Raw genomic sequence first — 16,868 nt, forward strand, 5'->3', positions numbered from 1 at the left:
TTTCCCTTGGCAGAGTAATGCTCAAAAACACTAGTCAAAAACAATATATTGTAACTTTGATCATTAGTGCAGCATTATGAATACTGAGTAGTACATTTGTCTGTTTGATGAGGCAGTCAACTTTACTGACTAAGAACTAAAGACTAAACCTATAGCTGAGTAAACTAGTAACCTTTAACAGTTGTTGTATAGGTCTACTTTTCTACTGAACTGGCTAAAAACAGACTGAACATGTGCATTCGAGCTGTTATGGGATTGCTTAGCTAGTGAAGAAAGTGAAATTTCTGGAATGAGCTACACGGGATGAATGTGATCAACACAGCTGCACAAGTTGTTCTTAAAAAAAAAAAAAAACAACATGACTCTTGAATCCGCACATTTTTTTGGCCATTGTGAAAAATGCTAACCACTTCTTGCAACCATCAAGTATGTGTCAACTAAAATGCCACTGGGGTACAGCCTGTCTCTAAGCACAACACATCTAACATGGATGAGACATCAGATCAGATTTTGCAAATGAAAGTGAATCTGCTGCTGTTTTTAACTGGAAGTCTTTCAAAGAAACATTCACTATGAAAACAGATGACAGTTTTCTGTTTTCACTTTTCTACAATAACTAGACTGGTTGTTGTTATGTGCTTCCATTGTAATTTATTTGTGCTATGATGCTGAATTACGAGGTCTTTATATTAAAGTTCATGTGTAAACTTATACCTGCATGGCAGTCAAGCTAAACCTGAGCTGGTCCACGTTTTGACACCTTTTATTAGACGTCATAATCTGATCTAAAAGCAAAGCATTTTACAGAAAACATGTCTTTCTTCTATTAAACCTCTAAAATGATTATCACCCTGTGTCGTTTACTTTCTGACGTCGCTAAAACAGCTGGCCACTGTCAAACGTTTCTTAAACCTGAATAAACAGGTCGTTTGTTTGTGACTGAGCATGTTTCTGGCAGCACTACAGTGTATGTGGGACTGTCTCAAGATAAACTACATTTTCCATTTTCATTGTAATGAAGGAACATGTTACCAGTACAACAGTGTGGCTCATTGATGCGATTTTAATAGTTTTTGGACAACAACTAAGTTCGTTGATACAGGGGATTGAAATGTTTTGGGGCTTTGGCTACACTCACTGTACTTGTTAGTAGGATGATTTGGGTGATTTCATTGGATTTGTTGACAAGAAAAAAATAATGTTACAACCTTATCTTTTAATACCGAAAAGAAGATTAAGAGCTTTAATTTGTTTAACTTAGCTTTCTGTCAATTATTTCAGATGAGTAGCTGTCACAGTCACATCCCCCAGTGGCTGCTGATCTTTTCTGCCTGTCAGAGGGATCAAACTGTCTGGTCAAAAGCCCTGTTGTGTAAGATTATGTCACCACTGCTGTTGAGCACAGCTGAGCTGCTATAATAGATGATTTCTGAGAAAGAACCTCACAGTGTGCGCCAACATTTTCAACACATTTTTACATATTAGCATTTTACCAACTACATGATTAATTTAGTGGAATTTGATCATTAACATATGCTCTCTGTTTTTGAAACGTCATTATTAATAGCATGTTGCATAATTTGAGTTGATTATGTAAGTGTTTATTTTAAATACAATCGCAATACACAATACGTGACACCCAAAGATCTGGGGTTTGAGAGAAATGATGAACATCCATGCCTCTGAAATTAGATTTATTCAGCAGTCAATATAGAATGTTAGATAAAACATTTTTGGCACAGTTGCTTAATGATAATAAGCTGTCCTGTTTCTGTGTGGTAATCTAAATAAATATGCAAAACCATAATTTACTTCCCAAATAAATACAATATAAACTACAATAAAGATGCACCGCATCCATGCCCCGCACTGCACTTCCTCAAAAAAGAAAGTAAATATAATTTATTGTACTTCAGGCAAACAGTTGCAATGGGTTCATACCAAACAGTAATTGTCAAACACTTAAAAAATGCTTCATAATTTTTTCCCTTATGAGTCCACCAGGCAATACAACAAGGAGGCATTTGACGCGGCATTAGAAATGGCAGAACTGTGGACTTTAGATTAGAGTAAGTCACAGGGTTTTATGGATGGGTGCAAACACATTTCCAGATCCTGACTCTACTTCATGGTTCATTTTCTGTCAGTGAGGAAAATAACTTATCACTAATAGTCACTAAAGCCATTCTTCTCTTTCACACTTGAGCCTCAGCTAAAAAACCCAAAGTGTAAACATTCACAAATTACATCCAGAGATGATATTACAGAGGTTAAATCACCTGGAATGTGAGACATGAGACATATTTGTGAATCTAGGTTCGTGAATTCATTGCATTTGTTGAATTGAATTTGTGGGGTTTGGCAAATCTTTGAGGGAAATCATTCCAGGTGATTATGGGAAATTACAACACAGGGGTATTTGGGAAAAGCGTAAAAAATACTTTAAATGACAGTAACTCAGAGTGTGATGGCTCATTTTATGGAGAGCAGATGTGAACATTCTTGAAGTTGTGTGAGTGTGCGTTTATGTCTTTTGAAGCACGTACCTGTTCTTAATCTAAACGACATCAATATACAAGACACAATTATTAACGCTGGGTATCAAACCTGAAGCTATAGAAAAGGTTTTTCTATAGTCTCTCACCTGTGTAATAACACTGCAATCAGTAACATTAATGCATACAAACAGGGAAACAGGTCATGAGGCCATAGCCTGTGATAAGAACAAGTCAACACACCCTTAAATCAATATACATCCTGGACACAGGACGCTATTATTAGGTCAACAGACCTAATTGCCCTGTGTCGAATTTAAAGTAAACTTTGGTGCATTGTATTTGTTTTTGTTTTCAATTTTATTTCAGGCACTACTTTGCCTGAAAGTGTGACTTATTGTCACCATTATCATCATGTAAACTACGACATTTGGACACCAATGAATATCAAGTGTGGTAACAGCAATAATCTAGTCCACCGTGGCTCATCATCATCATCATGTCTATCACATGCACTACTAGTCAAATGTAATACCACAAACATAACGTTGCTACATTGTTGTTACACCACAATTTACAGTGTTACTACACAGATAGAAAATAAAATAATAATAATAATAATAATAATAATAATAATAATAATAATAATAATAATAAACTTTTTGGTATGAACATGTCATTTTTGGTCTTTTTACATGGAATCCACACAAACACAGCACTTGTCCGGGCGATCCCAACCTCACAGACAAAAAGTCAAAGTCTGTCTGTCTGAAAAAAAAGCTGTCGTGGTACAGCATCAACACGTTGCCTTTCTTTCCTCCTTTCCTTGAGTTTATATTCCATAGTTTCGTGTTTCTTGTCTTTTAACAGCTTCCATGTTCAACCCTTCCAACAGGGGCTCAGAGTCTCTTTATCTGGGTCATACACACCCACAGTTCTTTGCAGACACATTTTGTATAGTGTGATAGCGGCTCTTATTGTCCAGGAAGGAAAAGTCTTTTTCAAACGCAGTCGGTCGGCAGCAGGGCCCGTTGCTGACCTTATCCTTGCGTCCCTTCTTCTTGAAACCTGTCCGCATCATGTGCTTCATGGTGATGTCATAGTTGTGCCTATGGGCCATGCATTTACCACTGCAGTAGCGCAGCAGCACTGTCTCGTCACTCTCGTAGCCGAGGCCCAGTTCACTCACAGTCAGCTCCAGCTCCCTCAGAGAGCAGGGCTTTGGCCTCCGGGCTCTTTTAGTCCTTCGGCCCTGGTTGTCACCCAGGCGCTGGCTCCTTCTCCTCTTTTTGTCCAGCAGGGTCTCGACCACATGCTGAAGCTCACCCTCCGTGAAGCTCTGGAACATCATGGAAACTGACAGACAGGACATAAATCATCAGTTATAGTCAGATGAAAGGAGAACTATCTGATTCTGTGTAATTTTGTGGACAACATTGTCACTAACCAGTTCCATAAACAGGAAAGATGGTTTGCAGAGATAGCATATTGTAGTTGACATGATAATGAATGCTGGGTTCACACAAAAGCACGCCAGTTTATTATATCTGACATGATGACAGCTACGAAGTGGCCTTATCACTATCAGCATCTCAGAAAACGTGAGAAACTATGAGCCAATTTTGTTGATTGATGCCTCCCAGTGAGGTGACGTGAAACCAGAGTAAAGTGGGTATATCATCTTCTCTAGAAGGTTACAGTGGTTCTGTGGAGAGTCGGTGAACTATGAGGTGCTAATTGACTGCAGGTTGTTGCGAGACATGCTCTGCTCTGTAAACAACAGCGTTTTCTGTCTGAACCCCAGCAACCCTTTCACACGACACCTTATCTCAGGCCAGACAGGGAAGGAAGAAAATAACAGTTTGTCTTACACTCTGACAGGAGAGAGTTCATGTCGTCTGCTGAGCGGATTCTCCGATGAAGACCACCCGTCTGCCCGGACAGCACTGCTGAATCCGCTGAGGATGTTGGTGATGATGATGAGGGTGATGATGGTGAGGTTCTGGATGTCAATTCTGACGATGATATTCTCGATGAGCATGAAGTTGTGTATGAATATTTTGTCTTAGGTTTAAACTGTCCAATAGTGCCCATGTTTTTAACAAGGAGGATGGACAGGACTGCACCACAGAGCACGAAGGCAAAAGTAGAACTTTTCCATAACTTCATCTTAGAACGTGGAGGAGCATTGAAACTCTGTCGGGAGGCAAAATGCATAAATGTCAGACATGTTCTAACAGTCACGCATATATATCCTCAACATATCACATCAGAGCTCTGAGAACAGTGCAATAATTGTTATGATCTGTGCCATTGCATTTAGGTGACCTTCCATAAATCCCCTTCTCTCAGCTGAGGTTTCACTAACAGGGCTTTTATTTTACCGTCAGTTTACTTTTCCCGATTCTGCTGTCAGCTCATTTTCACTCTAAGTGGGTTCATGATCTGCAAGCTCAACATCACTTGCTGACACCTGAGAATGCAGTGTATGTTTAAAGTCTAATCGCTGCTGCCTGAGGAGCTAAAAACATAACTGCAATTTGTTATTCGAACTGAACACAAGCTGGATGAGTTCTGCAACCCCTTGAGTCTAGAAACCCAAGAATATGAGCTTCTTTTCTTGATTTCTGTTCCCACATCCTATCAAAGACATTTCATTGACATAAATCTCTTAGCCACACCTGCAGTATTTGTAATGATATGTACATGAGGCCTTATTGAACATTTGAGTGTTTGTACATCCATTTATCTCATGCAGCTCCTCCCTCTCAACAGACACGGCACCATAACAGACACAAAACTGAATTTCAAGAATTATTCCTAATGTTTTCTCTTTCCTGATTGCCACTGCACAGGTATTTAAGAGCTTTTACAAGCTGGCTTCTTTTGTATTTTTTCATGTCACCAGTGAGCAAAACATTTCTCCAGAGCCGGAAATGGTATACTGGCAGTGACTAAATGCAAATCCAGACCAGTCCTTCAAAGCGTTTTGCCAGACTGGATTCTGTAGTGTGCATATACAGGCTGCTGGATTGTTTACAATAGGACAAAATGTCACATATCTGAGTCTAGTTTATTATAGTAACAAAAATCGCAAATGAATATTGTCTGGATGTTTGCACTTTCAGCATGTGGGCTGCTCCTGCAGAGCACATTAAATGGGAAAGTTTGAAAAATGGTAAAAAGTAGGAAGATTCTGGTTGCTCTTGTGGAATTTGACCTTTTGCACTTGAGTAAGTAAAACAAAAAGAATGACTATATGCAAATTCAGACAGTTTTGCACAGTGTTTTGGACACCGCAGAGGAAAAATACAAAGAAGCTGCACACATGAGTTACTGTGGTATAAACAGCATGTAAACAGGTATAACCAGTCATATCAGTCCAAGCTTGACTCATCAGTCATAATTCCATATGGCTTTGACGTGGTGAGCAGCCTCTGCACAATGAAGGGGTAGAATGGTATTCATTTAAAAGTCAAACATTTCAGCTAACAACCTCATTTGACACCGTCTATATAAATCAAATGTGGAGCTGTGGCTGCTCTAGAAAGTCACTTGGTGCCCTATACGTCTAAGGTTTCTCACAGTTATATTTTATCGCCAGAAAGGATAGATTGAGTATTCAATGGAAAGTTTCCTTTTGTTTTTCTTGGTTCAACACCAACTCCTAACACCAGAAATCTTACTGCTTCGGCTCGAAACGTGATAAATTCTCGATTTAAAAAGAACCTGTTTGTTATGATATATGGCAAAGGATGAGATCATTGTTTTCTTGTGCTATTAATAGGTCAGTTTGGCACAATTGCTCATCCTTGGAATTAGTTGTTTCACACCGCTGTGATACATCAATGTCCTTGGCCCGTTAGCTCTGTGGCTCATCTTGATAAAACAATTAGCTTGTAAAAAAAAAAAAAACAGATGAGTCCTCTGATGTCTCAGTCGCTCACACTGGAGGAAGCCTGGTCATCAAACACTGATCTCATGTCCCTGAAGACACTTTGATTGTCATAATTGCTCCACTTAGAAACACATTAGTCTCATCTGTAGTCGATTGGCGCCAATAAAAGTGCCAAGGAGCATTCTGCAGCTTGTTCAGATGGTCATGGATGATTAATCATCACAGTCATCTAATATCTACCACTGGCCTCCGCTGTCATGGACATAAATATACAGATATTGATAGAGGGAAGGGGCACCAGTGTTTTCTTAGGAGAGTAACGGAAAGACATGAATGAGCAGTTCACTTCCTGAAAGAACAAATGTTTCAGTTTTCCAGCAAACTGAGAAGCACAAAAACACAGAGGATATAGTGGAACCCCAGAGGACCAACGAGCAGAAGGAAAAACCATCCACAGACAGAGACATAAAAGTACAGATGAGTCGTAAAGACAACTGAAACAGCTCCCACATTACAGCAGCACGTCTGGACCTCAATAAGCATCAGCGCTGATATGTCCATGTATGTTCCTGTGTGTGGAGTTGAGGCTGGTCAAACGTGTGACGCCTGAAACAATAATTCACACCCCAGTGAAGTCCTCATTAGGATTTAGTGCCTCTACTGAAAGTGTAAGGTATGTTAAAAATGATACACCTGATTTTTGCCATGTGTCAGAGAGAGAAAACGTTGGAGAGGATCAGCAATATGTTTGCATCGAGCATCCTACTGATGTATGATGCATGAAAATGAACTGTGTAGCCAAGAATTCCTACAGTAAGTCTGTCAAAGCCATTCCGGAGACATTATGTATTCTCAAATGCATGCATCGTACTGTTGAAGTCTGATGTCCAACCCTCAACTGAGCTCTTGTTGTGTCTCAAAGATCGCATTATTTCAAATGACACAATAAAATAGATGTTTCAAAGATATAATTGGGTCAGCGGCCATGGCGCTGCTAAGCTGACCATAATGTAATTACAGTAGCATGGCACCCGGGTCCTCCTGTCCCTCCCATGCCAAAAGGAGACACTCAACAGAATGCCACAGCGCATGGAAGATGAACTAGAGATCTGTCAAAATGAGGATAAGGGGCATCTGTGGTTAACATGTTTGAATGAAGCTGGCAGACGTCTGCGGGGGGTGGAGGGGGCGGGGGTGACAGTGTGACATGATTATAGCGAGAGAAGATCACAGAGAGGAAGCAATGAACAGCTCCTTTGTTCTGGAAAAAAAAAGCAGATGCCAACTTTTATGTGCCACCGCTCTGTAGCATTTGTTCCTATACATTCCCTAAATACAGCCTGTTCTGTCTCACTCACTTTCCCTCGCTGTGACTCACACAGACCATAAACACACAGACACAGCACTTGCGTGGTTTCACTTCCCAAATCATATGACACAGTCTCGCGTAGAAATCAAGACAAAGTCCAACCTTCCACCGTAGTCCAGACACCCACTTCACTTCCAGGGCGCACACTCACTTCCAGCAGCACCATCACATAACACTAGATAATCCAGTTTACATGAGACTGCTGCTTCCTCATATCTAGAAATGTCCACAGGTCTAACCATTGCTGCGCATTTGCCAGTGAACAACCTGAGGCCTCTACTTAAAGAACATTATTACCACGCGATGTGATTCAGCTCAGCTCCACCCATGTGACTGACTGTCTCTCTGTGCTACTCTGAACACACCCCATAAAAACTTGCAATGAAAAGATAACAGGAGCATAACAAACAGCGGCAAAGGCACCTACTGTGTGGTTGCAAGGAAACAACGTGCTTTAGGGAGTCCTAGAGAGGCCTTGTCTTGTCTTTTCCCTCTTAAGTGAGCATCAGGAGGCCTGGGGACAGGCTTGGGGAGGTAATAGGGACATATTCCAAAGATCAGGGCGGGATTAGCACTAATGCCTGTGCGGTTTATCTGCAGTCACGTGGGTTAACACCTGGCTGCAGTGTTGGTGGCGGAGCCCTTTGTGTGTGTGTGTGTGTGTGTGTGTGTGTGTGTGTGTGTGTGTGTGTGTGTGTGTGTGTGTGTGTGTGTGTGTGTGTGTGTCTGCATTAATCCATCAGACACCTCTAGCTCAGGGGTTAGGATAGCATGCGAGGTCCACCAAGAGAGAGCACCAACAGGTGCATCTACTTCTTCCACAACACATCCTACTTGCACATTGAATAATAAAGTAAAAAAGGTGACAACCGTGTTGAGTGAGAGGTGTTGTGTTGGCACCGGGATGGACCAAAAGGCTGTAAAATAAAGTGGATGTTCTGAGCCAGGATTGGCTGTTCTAAATCCAGCCTGGGTTTTAATGCAACTGAAAAAAAAAGGCTCAGGCTAGACTGTGCTGTAATTTCATTGGGCAGCCACTTCGGTTGGCTTTGGTTCTGTCACTCAGTAACCATAGGATAATTAAAACAAGCCTCTCGCATGGTAGTGAGAAAGCTGCTGTTCATTACTGAGAAGCAAAAAAAAAAAAAAAAGAGGAAAACATCTGTGGCTAATGCCAGCAAAATAGCGATCGTTTTTACACATATTACAAATTCTAAACATAATTCATGCGTGTTTCTAAGTGGCTTAAAAAGCTTACAATTATTTTGCAAGGCCTACTGTCGTGTCCCACAGATTTATGCGGATCAGTCCAGTGACCACAAAATCTCACAACTCAAACCTGTTGCTGTTGGGTGGCATTAATGAGGTGTCAGGGGAAGATAAACTTATAGACTCACATTTGTCACCAGTCCCAAGCTGTCTACACTTTATTATTATTATAGTCAAGGCACAGTTAAAATAACTTGATAGGGAAATGTCTCCTATCCTGATTATTTTTTATGTTGTAAGACTCATGTTGCCTCTTCTCCCTTACTAAAGGAAGAGAGAAGTGTCTCCAATCAGCTATTTTGGCTGCTAACCTGATCCTCTTTTAACACAACAGCGTTTCTTTTGATCCCATGTTAAACATGTTGATGTTGCTGTTACAAAAGGTTGACGTCCGTCTGGCACACGCTGAATACTACTTTCAAATATGACCCACGCCAACAAGCACAAGCAAGTACAAACATCTGAAATATTTTTAAAAGCCGATGCTTTCTTCAAACTTAGCGTTTTCAAGTTGTATGCAAAAGTAATAACCTGTACAAAAAGTGGTCAGACTATGCTGATGAGACTTTGTGGAGTGATGCATCAGTTCAGCTTCCCCTTCCGTTTCCTTCAGGTATGACCAGCACTGCGAGGTTATGAAAGTTGCACGGCTCAGTTGAGGCTTAACCTGTGTCCAGCCTCTTGTGGCTCCACTAGATACACTATAATCTCTACATATGATATGGGCTTAGTGAGCAGGGGATCATCACTTTTTTTAGACTATTAAAGGTGCAGCTATGCAAAAAAAAAAAAAAAAAGTTTGGAAAGAGAAATACAGAAAAAGAAAAAATCAGCTAAAATCACTATTTTGTATGATTTCTAAGTGGTGCTCCAGCTTTTAGGAAGGGAAAGCCACAGAGCCATTATACATGATAATGAGTCAAACCACCATGTTGGGTAAGACACAGAAAAGGAAAATGTTCGTCCCTGATAAAACAAACGAGTCTGTGTGGTAAAATATTGTTCTGGTTCTGCAAGAAAATTATGAAAATGTTTCATTTTCTCATTGCTTTTCCAGCGTAGTGGCATGCGTCTTGTAATCAGTGGTAACTGCTCTACAAACATTTCGTGACAGGCCGCTCTGCACTATTAACATGCGGTTCCTGCGAGGGCCGCTTGTTGATACAATTAATCCAGTGTGTGTTTTCTGCCACTCAAGCACTTGGGGAGGCATCTCTGTCAGTGGCACATAACACCTTCCCCATAAGCTGCCGGCTTAAACTAACAAAAGAAGATGCGGTGTCCTTACCGTTCGGCCGGCTAATCCAGACTTAGCTGCGTGGCGTCGTCTTCAGCTGACCTCCACAGGCAAGTGCTGGCTGGGTAAGTCCATCATCATCACAGGAGAAGCGTGAGGGCAGGATTCCTGCTCGTTCCCATGAAAAGCATCACAACTCCCTGTGCCTGCAAGTAGGGGAGGTGTCCTGACTTGATTCAGGTCCAGGCTGAATTATTTTTTTATCATATTTGCACTTCCATAGAACTCCTTGAGGTTCCACAGATCAAGATCAACATTCCTCTGAAAGCAAGCATGTGCTTCCTGGCACTCTGGTTGATCCATTCAGAAAGAAGAGAAACCCCAAAAATGGCATCTGGTTCACTTCAGAGAACCCCTGTGATCGCGCCGCTCCATTCACAATTCTCAGTCCTCTTTTTGCATAAACATGAACCTAAAACAGAGGAAAGAGCAAAACTGAGGTACGATGTAATGAACAGATGTAAAGAACAGATCTAAGACGCCTTAACTTTTACTCCATCTGTCATGAAATCCACAGCATATTCTCTCCATGCAAAAGTGCTGCTGGAAAGATAATACACATGTCCTTACCCTCTTTCCAGCATCAGGTCTTGTCTGCAGCTCCAGGGAGGGGAACTCTGCGGGTTGAGAAGATGGGTTAGGGTGAGGAGGGAGAGTGTGGTTATCGTAAGTGGGGCAGAGAGCTTCTCTGATGCCTCTGCCTGCCACCCCCCTTAACTGTTGCTCCTCCTCCGTAGTTGTGCTTGTGGGCCGAGTCGGATTACTCCTGACATGATAATCTCCCTGGCTCTCGCTCCAGGAGCACTAAAGGATGCTTTGGCCCCAGCGAGGGCTTACATTTACCTTCTGCTGCAAAAAAAGCCTCCCATCTTAAGCGGGCAATTGGTAATGGCCTCAAATGGGCAGATCAGAGGAGTTAGTGGGGTCTGCTGCAGCGAGTGTTTTTCAATCTTTTAGGAGGAATTAAGAAAGTTCACAATTGGTTTAAAGGGTGCTAAGACAATATTAACCCGAGTTAAACAGAATTATCACAGCAGAGGCACTTCATGAGGATTCAATCTACAGTTGGCTAGAGATAAAACCAAGAGTGTTGTTGTTGAGGATTTCACGTTCACGTCTCCTCCAATACAGTGTTTTAGCCCTCTAGGAGCAAATGAGGAGCAGATGGTTGCGCTTTTGGAAGGTATCAGGCACTCCAGACAGCAATCTAAATAAATACCGCTTCCACGGAGGAAATGCATCAGGTGTGTGGGGTCAATCGTATATAAACAGGGGCCGGCCGTTTCGGAGATGACTAAAGCGATGCTTGTGGGAGGGAGAGATGAGAAAGATACACAAAGCTTTACAGGTGCTGTTTGGGAGCATAAACCTGTCAAATAAATCTTGTCGTACACCGTCGTCCCAGACAGAACTGATGGTTAAGAACCGTGTCTGGAGCCTGACATGTTGAGATGAAGCAATGATCTCTGTGCTACAGTACTGAAGTCGGCATCACAACAGGAAAAGAGTTATTTGCTAACAAATATCTCATTCTAACACTGTGAGTCATTCACATGTCCTCGGGCCAAACTATACACAGATCACACTCTTTCAAAGTTTCACTAGTGCAGCGGAAACGTGGCACATTTGCCAACTTTCTAGGACTTAAAAATTCCTTCTGTGTTGACTTGAAAGAAAAAGAGGGGAAAACCAAAGGAATCTTTACCCGGGTTTCGTATCAGACCAAAAATATGTGTCAGTGGATTTGCGAAGGTTATCTCAGTGACCTAAGGTGTAGATTTATCACAAACACTCCTTCAGTGCTAACCTGAAGAACAATGTGGCACAAATCAGAAGAAACTTCTGTTTAGATAATGGTTGGCAGGTGCAAAACTATCCACGAAACACTGAAATTATAGCAACCAACTTGTTTGACATATTCTACACTTCAACAATTGGCCTGAGTAGCCCATTAAATACATAATGACTTCCAGTTAGCAGGAGATATCGTGCTTTTCTGCCCTTGAAAAGAAACTATCAGCACAGAAACATTTCCTGACACCAGGCAGCAGCGTTTCTACTCTATACATATTGTTCACAGATGTTTAAAGTTTTCATAGACCGGCCTCCGCTGCTATACAGCTTTTAATTGTTAAATCAAGTCGGGGACAATGGGAGTGAAACACTTGATACAAGCTAACATTACATTAGTCATGAAAACAGTCTGACATTCAACATATACAATCGAAGAATGAAAAAGGTGTGTTTTCAATTGGAATAATAGAATCCCTTACACATCTGATTGAATCTTTTCCACTGGGTGTGGATGAGTGAAAAAACACATTTTGTTTAGGTTTGGGCCAGATTTTAAGGAAGCCCTCAATCAGTAACACTGTAAACACATCATTCCAGTCGAGGTGTCGTTAGAAAGGCTGGCAGTGAGACACAAATGTTGCTACTACGCTCATCTTGCACAAGATGTGGTTTGATGATTGGATAAGTAGTCGTCAGCCAAATGTCACCTCAGCGAGTGGAAAACTACTTTTTAGGGAACCAGAATCTAAACAGGCATTTGTGAAAACCATGCAGTGGGACAATGAGGGCTTTTTTCTGAGCGTTTCATGTTGAAAGACAACACCTCTTTCTCAGAGAAAGTAGTAACAAGGTAAATCCATCCTGGCTCGAGAACAAATATACATTGCAATTTGCAGACGAGCCGAGGCCCCAGGAGTGCGGAGGCCACTCGAATTTCAAAAGAGCCATGTGCGGAGTCAGAGACGCTTTTAATGCAGCCCTTAAAGACATCAGTTTGTGTTACAATTTGTCTCTACAGCTAATATGTATCCTCGTCACTTTCCATGCAGTACAGTGTATTTACTTCCTACGCAACTGACAAGTAGAACAAACGTGAGTGTTTAGATTAACACATTTGTGAACACAGCTAAATGCTGCCCCCATCTGTCAATAGATCACAACTACATGTCACCCAGGATAAACACTTTCTCACGGGAAAAGGTGGCAAAACCCAAATGGTATTCGTTGTTTATTGCAAAAAGGATCTGATTTCACTTCATCAGCTTTTCAGTTTCTGTGATATGTCGCTTCTCCACAAATCCATCGCCGTTATTCAAGCACAACTTCCTTCATCCATTCCTGCTGCAGTAACTTCCGTCTGCCGTGAAAACCCCTGGTGCCATCAGGGCCCAAGGGCTGACGCAGCACTCGTTGCACCACGTGGGCTGCGCTCAGGTGTCCAGCTGCTTTGTGGTTTAATGCTCTGGCTGCAAATTTGCGCCTTAGCACCCAGGGGCTTTGAGTACTCTCTTTTTTACAGTCTCCAGAGGACCAGCTCAATCTACTGTACCTCTGATTCAAAGCAGGGAAACGCTGCCTGCTGTAGCTGGCGGAGATCTGCTCCAGTGTTCTTTGAATGGGGTTGTTCAAAGTATTTTGGGCCTGAGATATGTCTGGAATTTCATCAGAAACAGTAACTGGTGAAGAGAGTTCCTCCTGGATTGAATCCTCTGAGGTTTCAAATGGATTTTCCTGGGATGGCGTGTCCTCAGGTTGGTCCTCAATTCTTTCCTCTGATGATTCATCCTTGCTCATGTGATGCAGTGACTGGAATCCCAAAGGCACCACGCACATACCCTCTTCAGGCTTCTTCTCTTCTGCTTTCAGGGCATTGTAGGCCCTGCGAACTGCCTCCAAACTATCAAATTTCACCACTGCACACAAATGCTCGCCAATCTCTTTGTGACGTTTGGCATAGCACTGCAGCTCCTTAGGAAGCTCTTTGCCAGGATGCAGGATCCAGACTGAAGCGACACTGCCGTGAGGGCTGAACTTTTGCAGGATGCTCTGTGAGAGCGAAAGGCCTCGAGCTGCTCCGGCTTCTCCGGTTTGCATCTCAGAAAGGTTCCAGGCAAGGAGGAGCTTGCTGGTGGGTGAACACAGGAGCCATTGGGGAAGCGGCTTTATTCGCCGCACTTTGGTGCATTCATCGTTCACTTCCAGAAGGTCCGAGTACGCTGCTGCTGCTAGAGTCATGTACCAGTTTGTGGTCAGGGCCTTTATCTGTAACAAACAGTAGCAACCTCAGCCTTGCTTGCATTTCTCTGCACTGTTTTTATTCAAACGATTGGAATGTAAACAGCCTAGAAAGCACACCAAATTTCACTCAAACCAAATAAATATTATTTTACCTTTCTCAAACAAGTGAGGAGCTTGAGACTGACGTAGCCATGCTTGTTCTTCTGTATGTGTTTCAGCAGGAAGCCGTCCTCTGCCAGGTGACTGTCAGAGAACAAATCCTCCAAATGGGCTTTGATGGTGAAGCACAGCAACTCACCTTTACGGTCTTCTTCTACTTCTTCATTAGACTGTGAATCACCTCTAGAAGAACACATGACTCAGCATCCTGATACTGCAATGCACATAAGTCAAACACATGCTTTCAAGTGGACTTACCCAGTTAGATTACTCATGGTATCTCCTGCTGGACAGTGATAACTGGCTGTGCTGTGTCTTAAAGCAAAGACAGGTGTTACAGAAAGGCAGCAGGTTAGATAGAGTTAATGCTGCTGAATGGAGATAAAAAATGCACCTGGACACAGTTCAAACTACCACAGTGATGTCAGTGGGTTCTGTGGGATCCAAAACAACATATTGTAAAATGCTACAGCCGAAATTCCATATTGCACAATGCTACCTCTACCACTAATAATAAGTTACACTGAAAAGAAAATTACCCTGTTCAAAAAATGGAAAAACTGTCATGTAAACAAAGTATTAGCTTTCATAAACAGAATATTTTCACTGCTAAAATTAAGGCCCACTCGGCACAACAGAAACAACACCAATCAGTGTTATTACCATAACACAGACGAGCAACAACATCATTACACAGTAGGTGTGAATTTCTGCAATGTAATTTAGTGCACAATCAAATCTGAAGAAAATGACGATATTGCTGCACCCCCAAATACAAAATTATACAGCGGTGCTAAAGTACTAAACAGCAACAGTAATTATCCTATAAATCCTTTATATCTTGTTTATGTGCTTTGTCTTGAAATAGCATGTTACTGTTATTGCATGTGTCCTTCCAACATCCAAACTGGCAGTTAGACGAGAAAATGCGCCCTGTGTGTTTTAAGGCTTGAATCAACATCTTTTCCATATGTTATGATTAGTACATATTGAGTAAATATACAAAACCCAAACCTTTGTAGTGTTTTCCACAGCTACAGTAACTCCAACATTGTATTTCTATGTTACCGTCATGTGATATCAGCGGGCAGTGATTTAACACAGTGTGTGGGCTGCTGGTGGGAAGTTGACTTGGGGACTGGAGATGGCGAGGACGCTCACATGGAGACACACATATGCACAGCACAGCTGCGGGGTGAGGCTCACTAAATTTACATTTAGATATTTGCAGATGCTTTTTATTTGAACTACCTTGACATGTTGGGATCATGCACAGGGACACTTCTAATAGAAAATATTTTATACTAAATTAGCTAATGTGACTTTGGTTGCTTAAGTTATTTTCTGATAAGAGTTTAAGTTTCACCAAATCTGCTTTTTCTGCGGTTTGATCAGTTTTGGCTGGCGGTGCTGTCTCCATGGTAATATAAGTAAACATACCAACCACAGCCATATTAGGTTCAAACCGAATCCCCCCCTCTTTCTCTATACAATAATCACAGGGTAGTTTACTCAGCCATGGGTAGTAATGTGATATTTCACCTATTTAAATCGTCACTGATAGGTCTAATGTTGCAAGACTGTGATTTTCACATCCACAAAATGAGTTGCACATGCACATTAGTATTCTTATCCTGGTTTTGATCATATTCTGGATTACTGTAGGTGTTTACATGCAACAATGGAAGCGTAAATACATGATCGAAACCGCACACTTACGTCCTGATTTGTCATCATCTCATTGTTTTTTAGTAACAATGAACAATCAGAAACCTGGATGACGTGTTTACAGGCACCAGTATTGCAATTTCTATCAACGTCTATCAGATTGTGGAGTACTTAAAATAATTACCATGAATAACGAAGCCGTAAACCTAAACAACAACTAAACAAACTCCACCTACTGTTGCAGGCTATGAGATGTGGTTGAATGATTAGAAAAGGTTTGTAGGTGGACATGTGGTTAAGTCAGAGTCTCCTCTTTTAGCATTTACAGTATTAGCAGTAATATTTGTTACACTTTATAACAAACCATAACCCAGTTGTAAGCAGGTACACAGACATTTTGTTGTCAGCAATTATAACCCAAAGGGGGTCATCATCTTTCAGAGTTCCTAGTTACACCCGGCAAACATGCGACCACACATACACACACTATAAAACAATGACGATGAACTAAATCTAGTCATACATGAGAAAATAATGGGCATCATTCTCAGCAACTAGAGACAATGAAGCCACAGTTTCCTGATGTCCCTACGGGCAAAAGGCAAAAATAAACTTGGACTAGAAATTATTTCTATTCACATTTTGCAAACTACAGGATCAAAAAACAAAACATCACAAGCC

The 16,868-nt window shown here is 41.6% G+C and overlaps 2 protein-coding genes across 3 annotated transcripts; both read right to left on the minus strand.

Moving 5' to 3' along the window:
- Positions 1-3,128: 3,128 nt before the first annotated feature.
- Positions 3,129-10,989, minus strand: LOC113171455 (neurturin). 2 transcript variants are annotated; one of them, XM_026373811.1, is made up of 4 exons: positions 10,899-10,989; positions 10,320-10,740; positions 4,367-4,691; positions 3,129-3,851 (listed from the first exon to the last, which is right to left on the minus strand). In XM_026373811.1, exons 3-4 carry the CDS (start codon positions 4,662-4,664, stop codon positions 3,415-3,417), a joined length of 735 nt encoding a protein of 244 aa, XP_026229596.1. In that variant the 5' UTR covers positions 4,665-4,691; positions 10,320-10,740; positions 10,899-10,989; the 3' UTR covers positions 3,129-3,414. The 2 variants fall into 2 exon arrangements, with proteins under 2 accessions (XP_026229596.1, XP_026229597.1); XM_026373812.1 differs by lacking the exons at positions 10,320-10,740; positions 10,899-10,989 and adding an exon at positions 8,190-8,314.
- A 2,168-nt stretch (positions 10,990-13,157) lies between these two features.
- On the minus strand, positions 13,158-14,919 carry larp6b (La ribonucleoprotein 6, translational regulator b). Its single transcript, XM_026375089.1, has 3 exons — positions 14,778-14,919; positions 14,513-14,702; positions 13,158-14,384 (listed from the first exon to the last, which is right to left on the minus strand). Exons 1-3 carry the CDS (start codon positions 14,792-14,794, stop codon positions 13,431-13,433), a joined length of 1,161 nt encoding a protein of 386 aa, XP_026230874.1. The 5' UTR covers positions 14,795-14,919; the 3' UTR covers positions 13,158-13,430.
- Between the last annotated feature and the right edge of the window lie 1,949 nt (positions 14,920-16,868).

The sequence above is a fragment of the Anabas testudineus genome, chromosome 17 (genome assembly GCF_900324465.2).
Source record: "Anabas testudineus chromosome 17, fAnaTes1.2, whole genome shotgun sequence".
In the NCBI taxonomy this organism is placed as follows: Eukaryota; Metazoa; Chordata; class Actinopteri; order Anabantiformes; family Anabantidae; genus Anabas; species Anabas testudineus.

What these genes read in the sequence shown, in the direction of transcription:
- larp6b (XM_026375089.1), bottom strand. An exon ending in TCCTCACTTGTTTGAGAAAG is followed by an intron (nt 14,385 to 14,512) that starts GTAAAATAATAT and finishes TGTTTGTTACAG; the next exon opens with ATAAAGGCCCTGACCACAAA.
- LOC113171455 (XM_026373811.1), bottom strand. Translation starts at nt 4,664, where the DNA reads ATGAAGTTATGGAAAAGTTCTACTTTTGCCTTCGTGCTCTGTGGTGCA. An exon ending in GAACTCTCTCCTGTCAGAGT is followed by an intron (nt 3,852 to 4,366) that starts GTAAGACAAACT and finishes CCTGTCTGTCAG; the next exon opens with TTTCCATGATGTTCCAGAGC.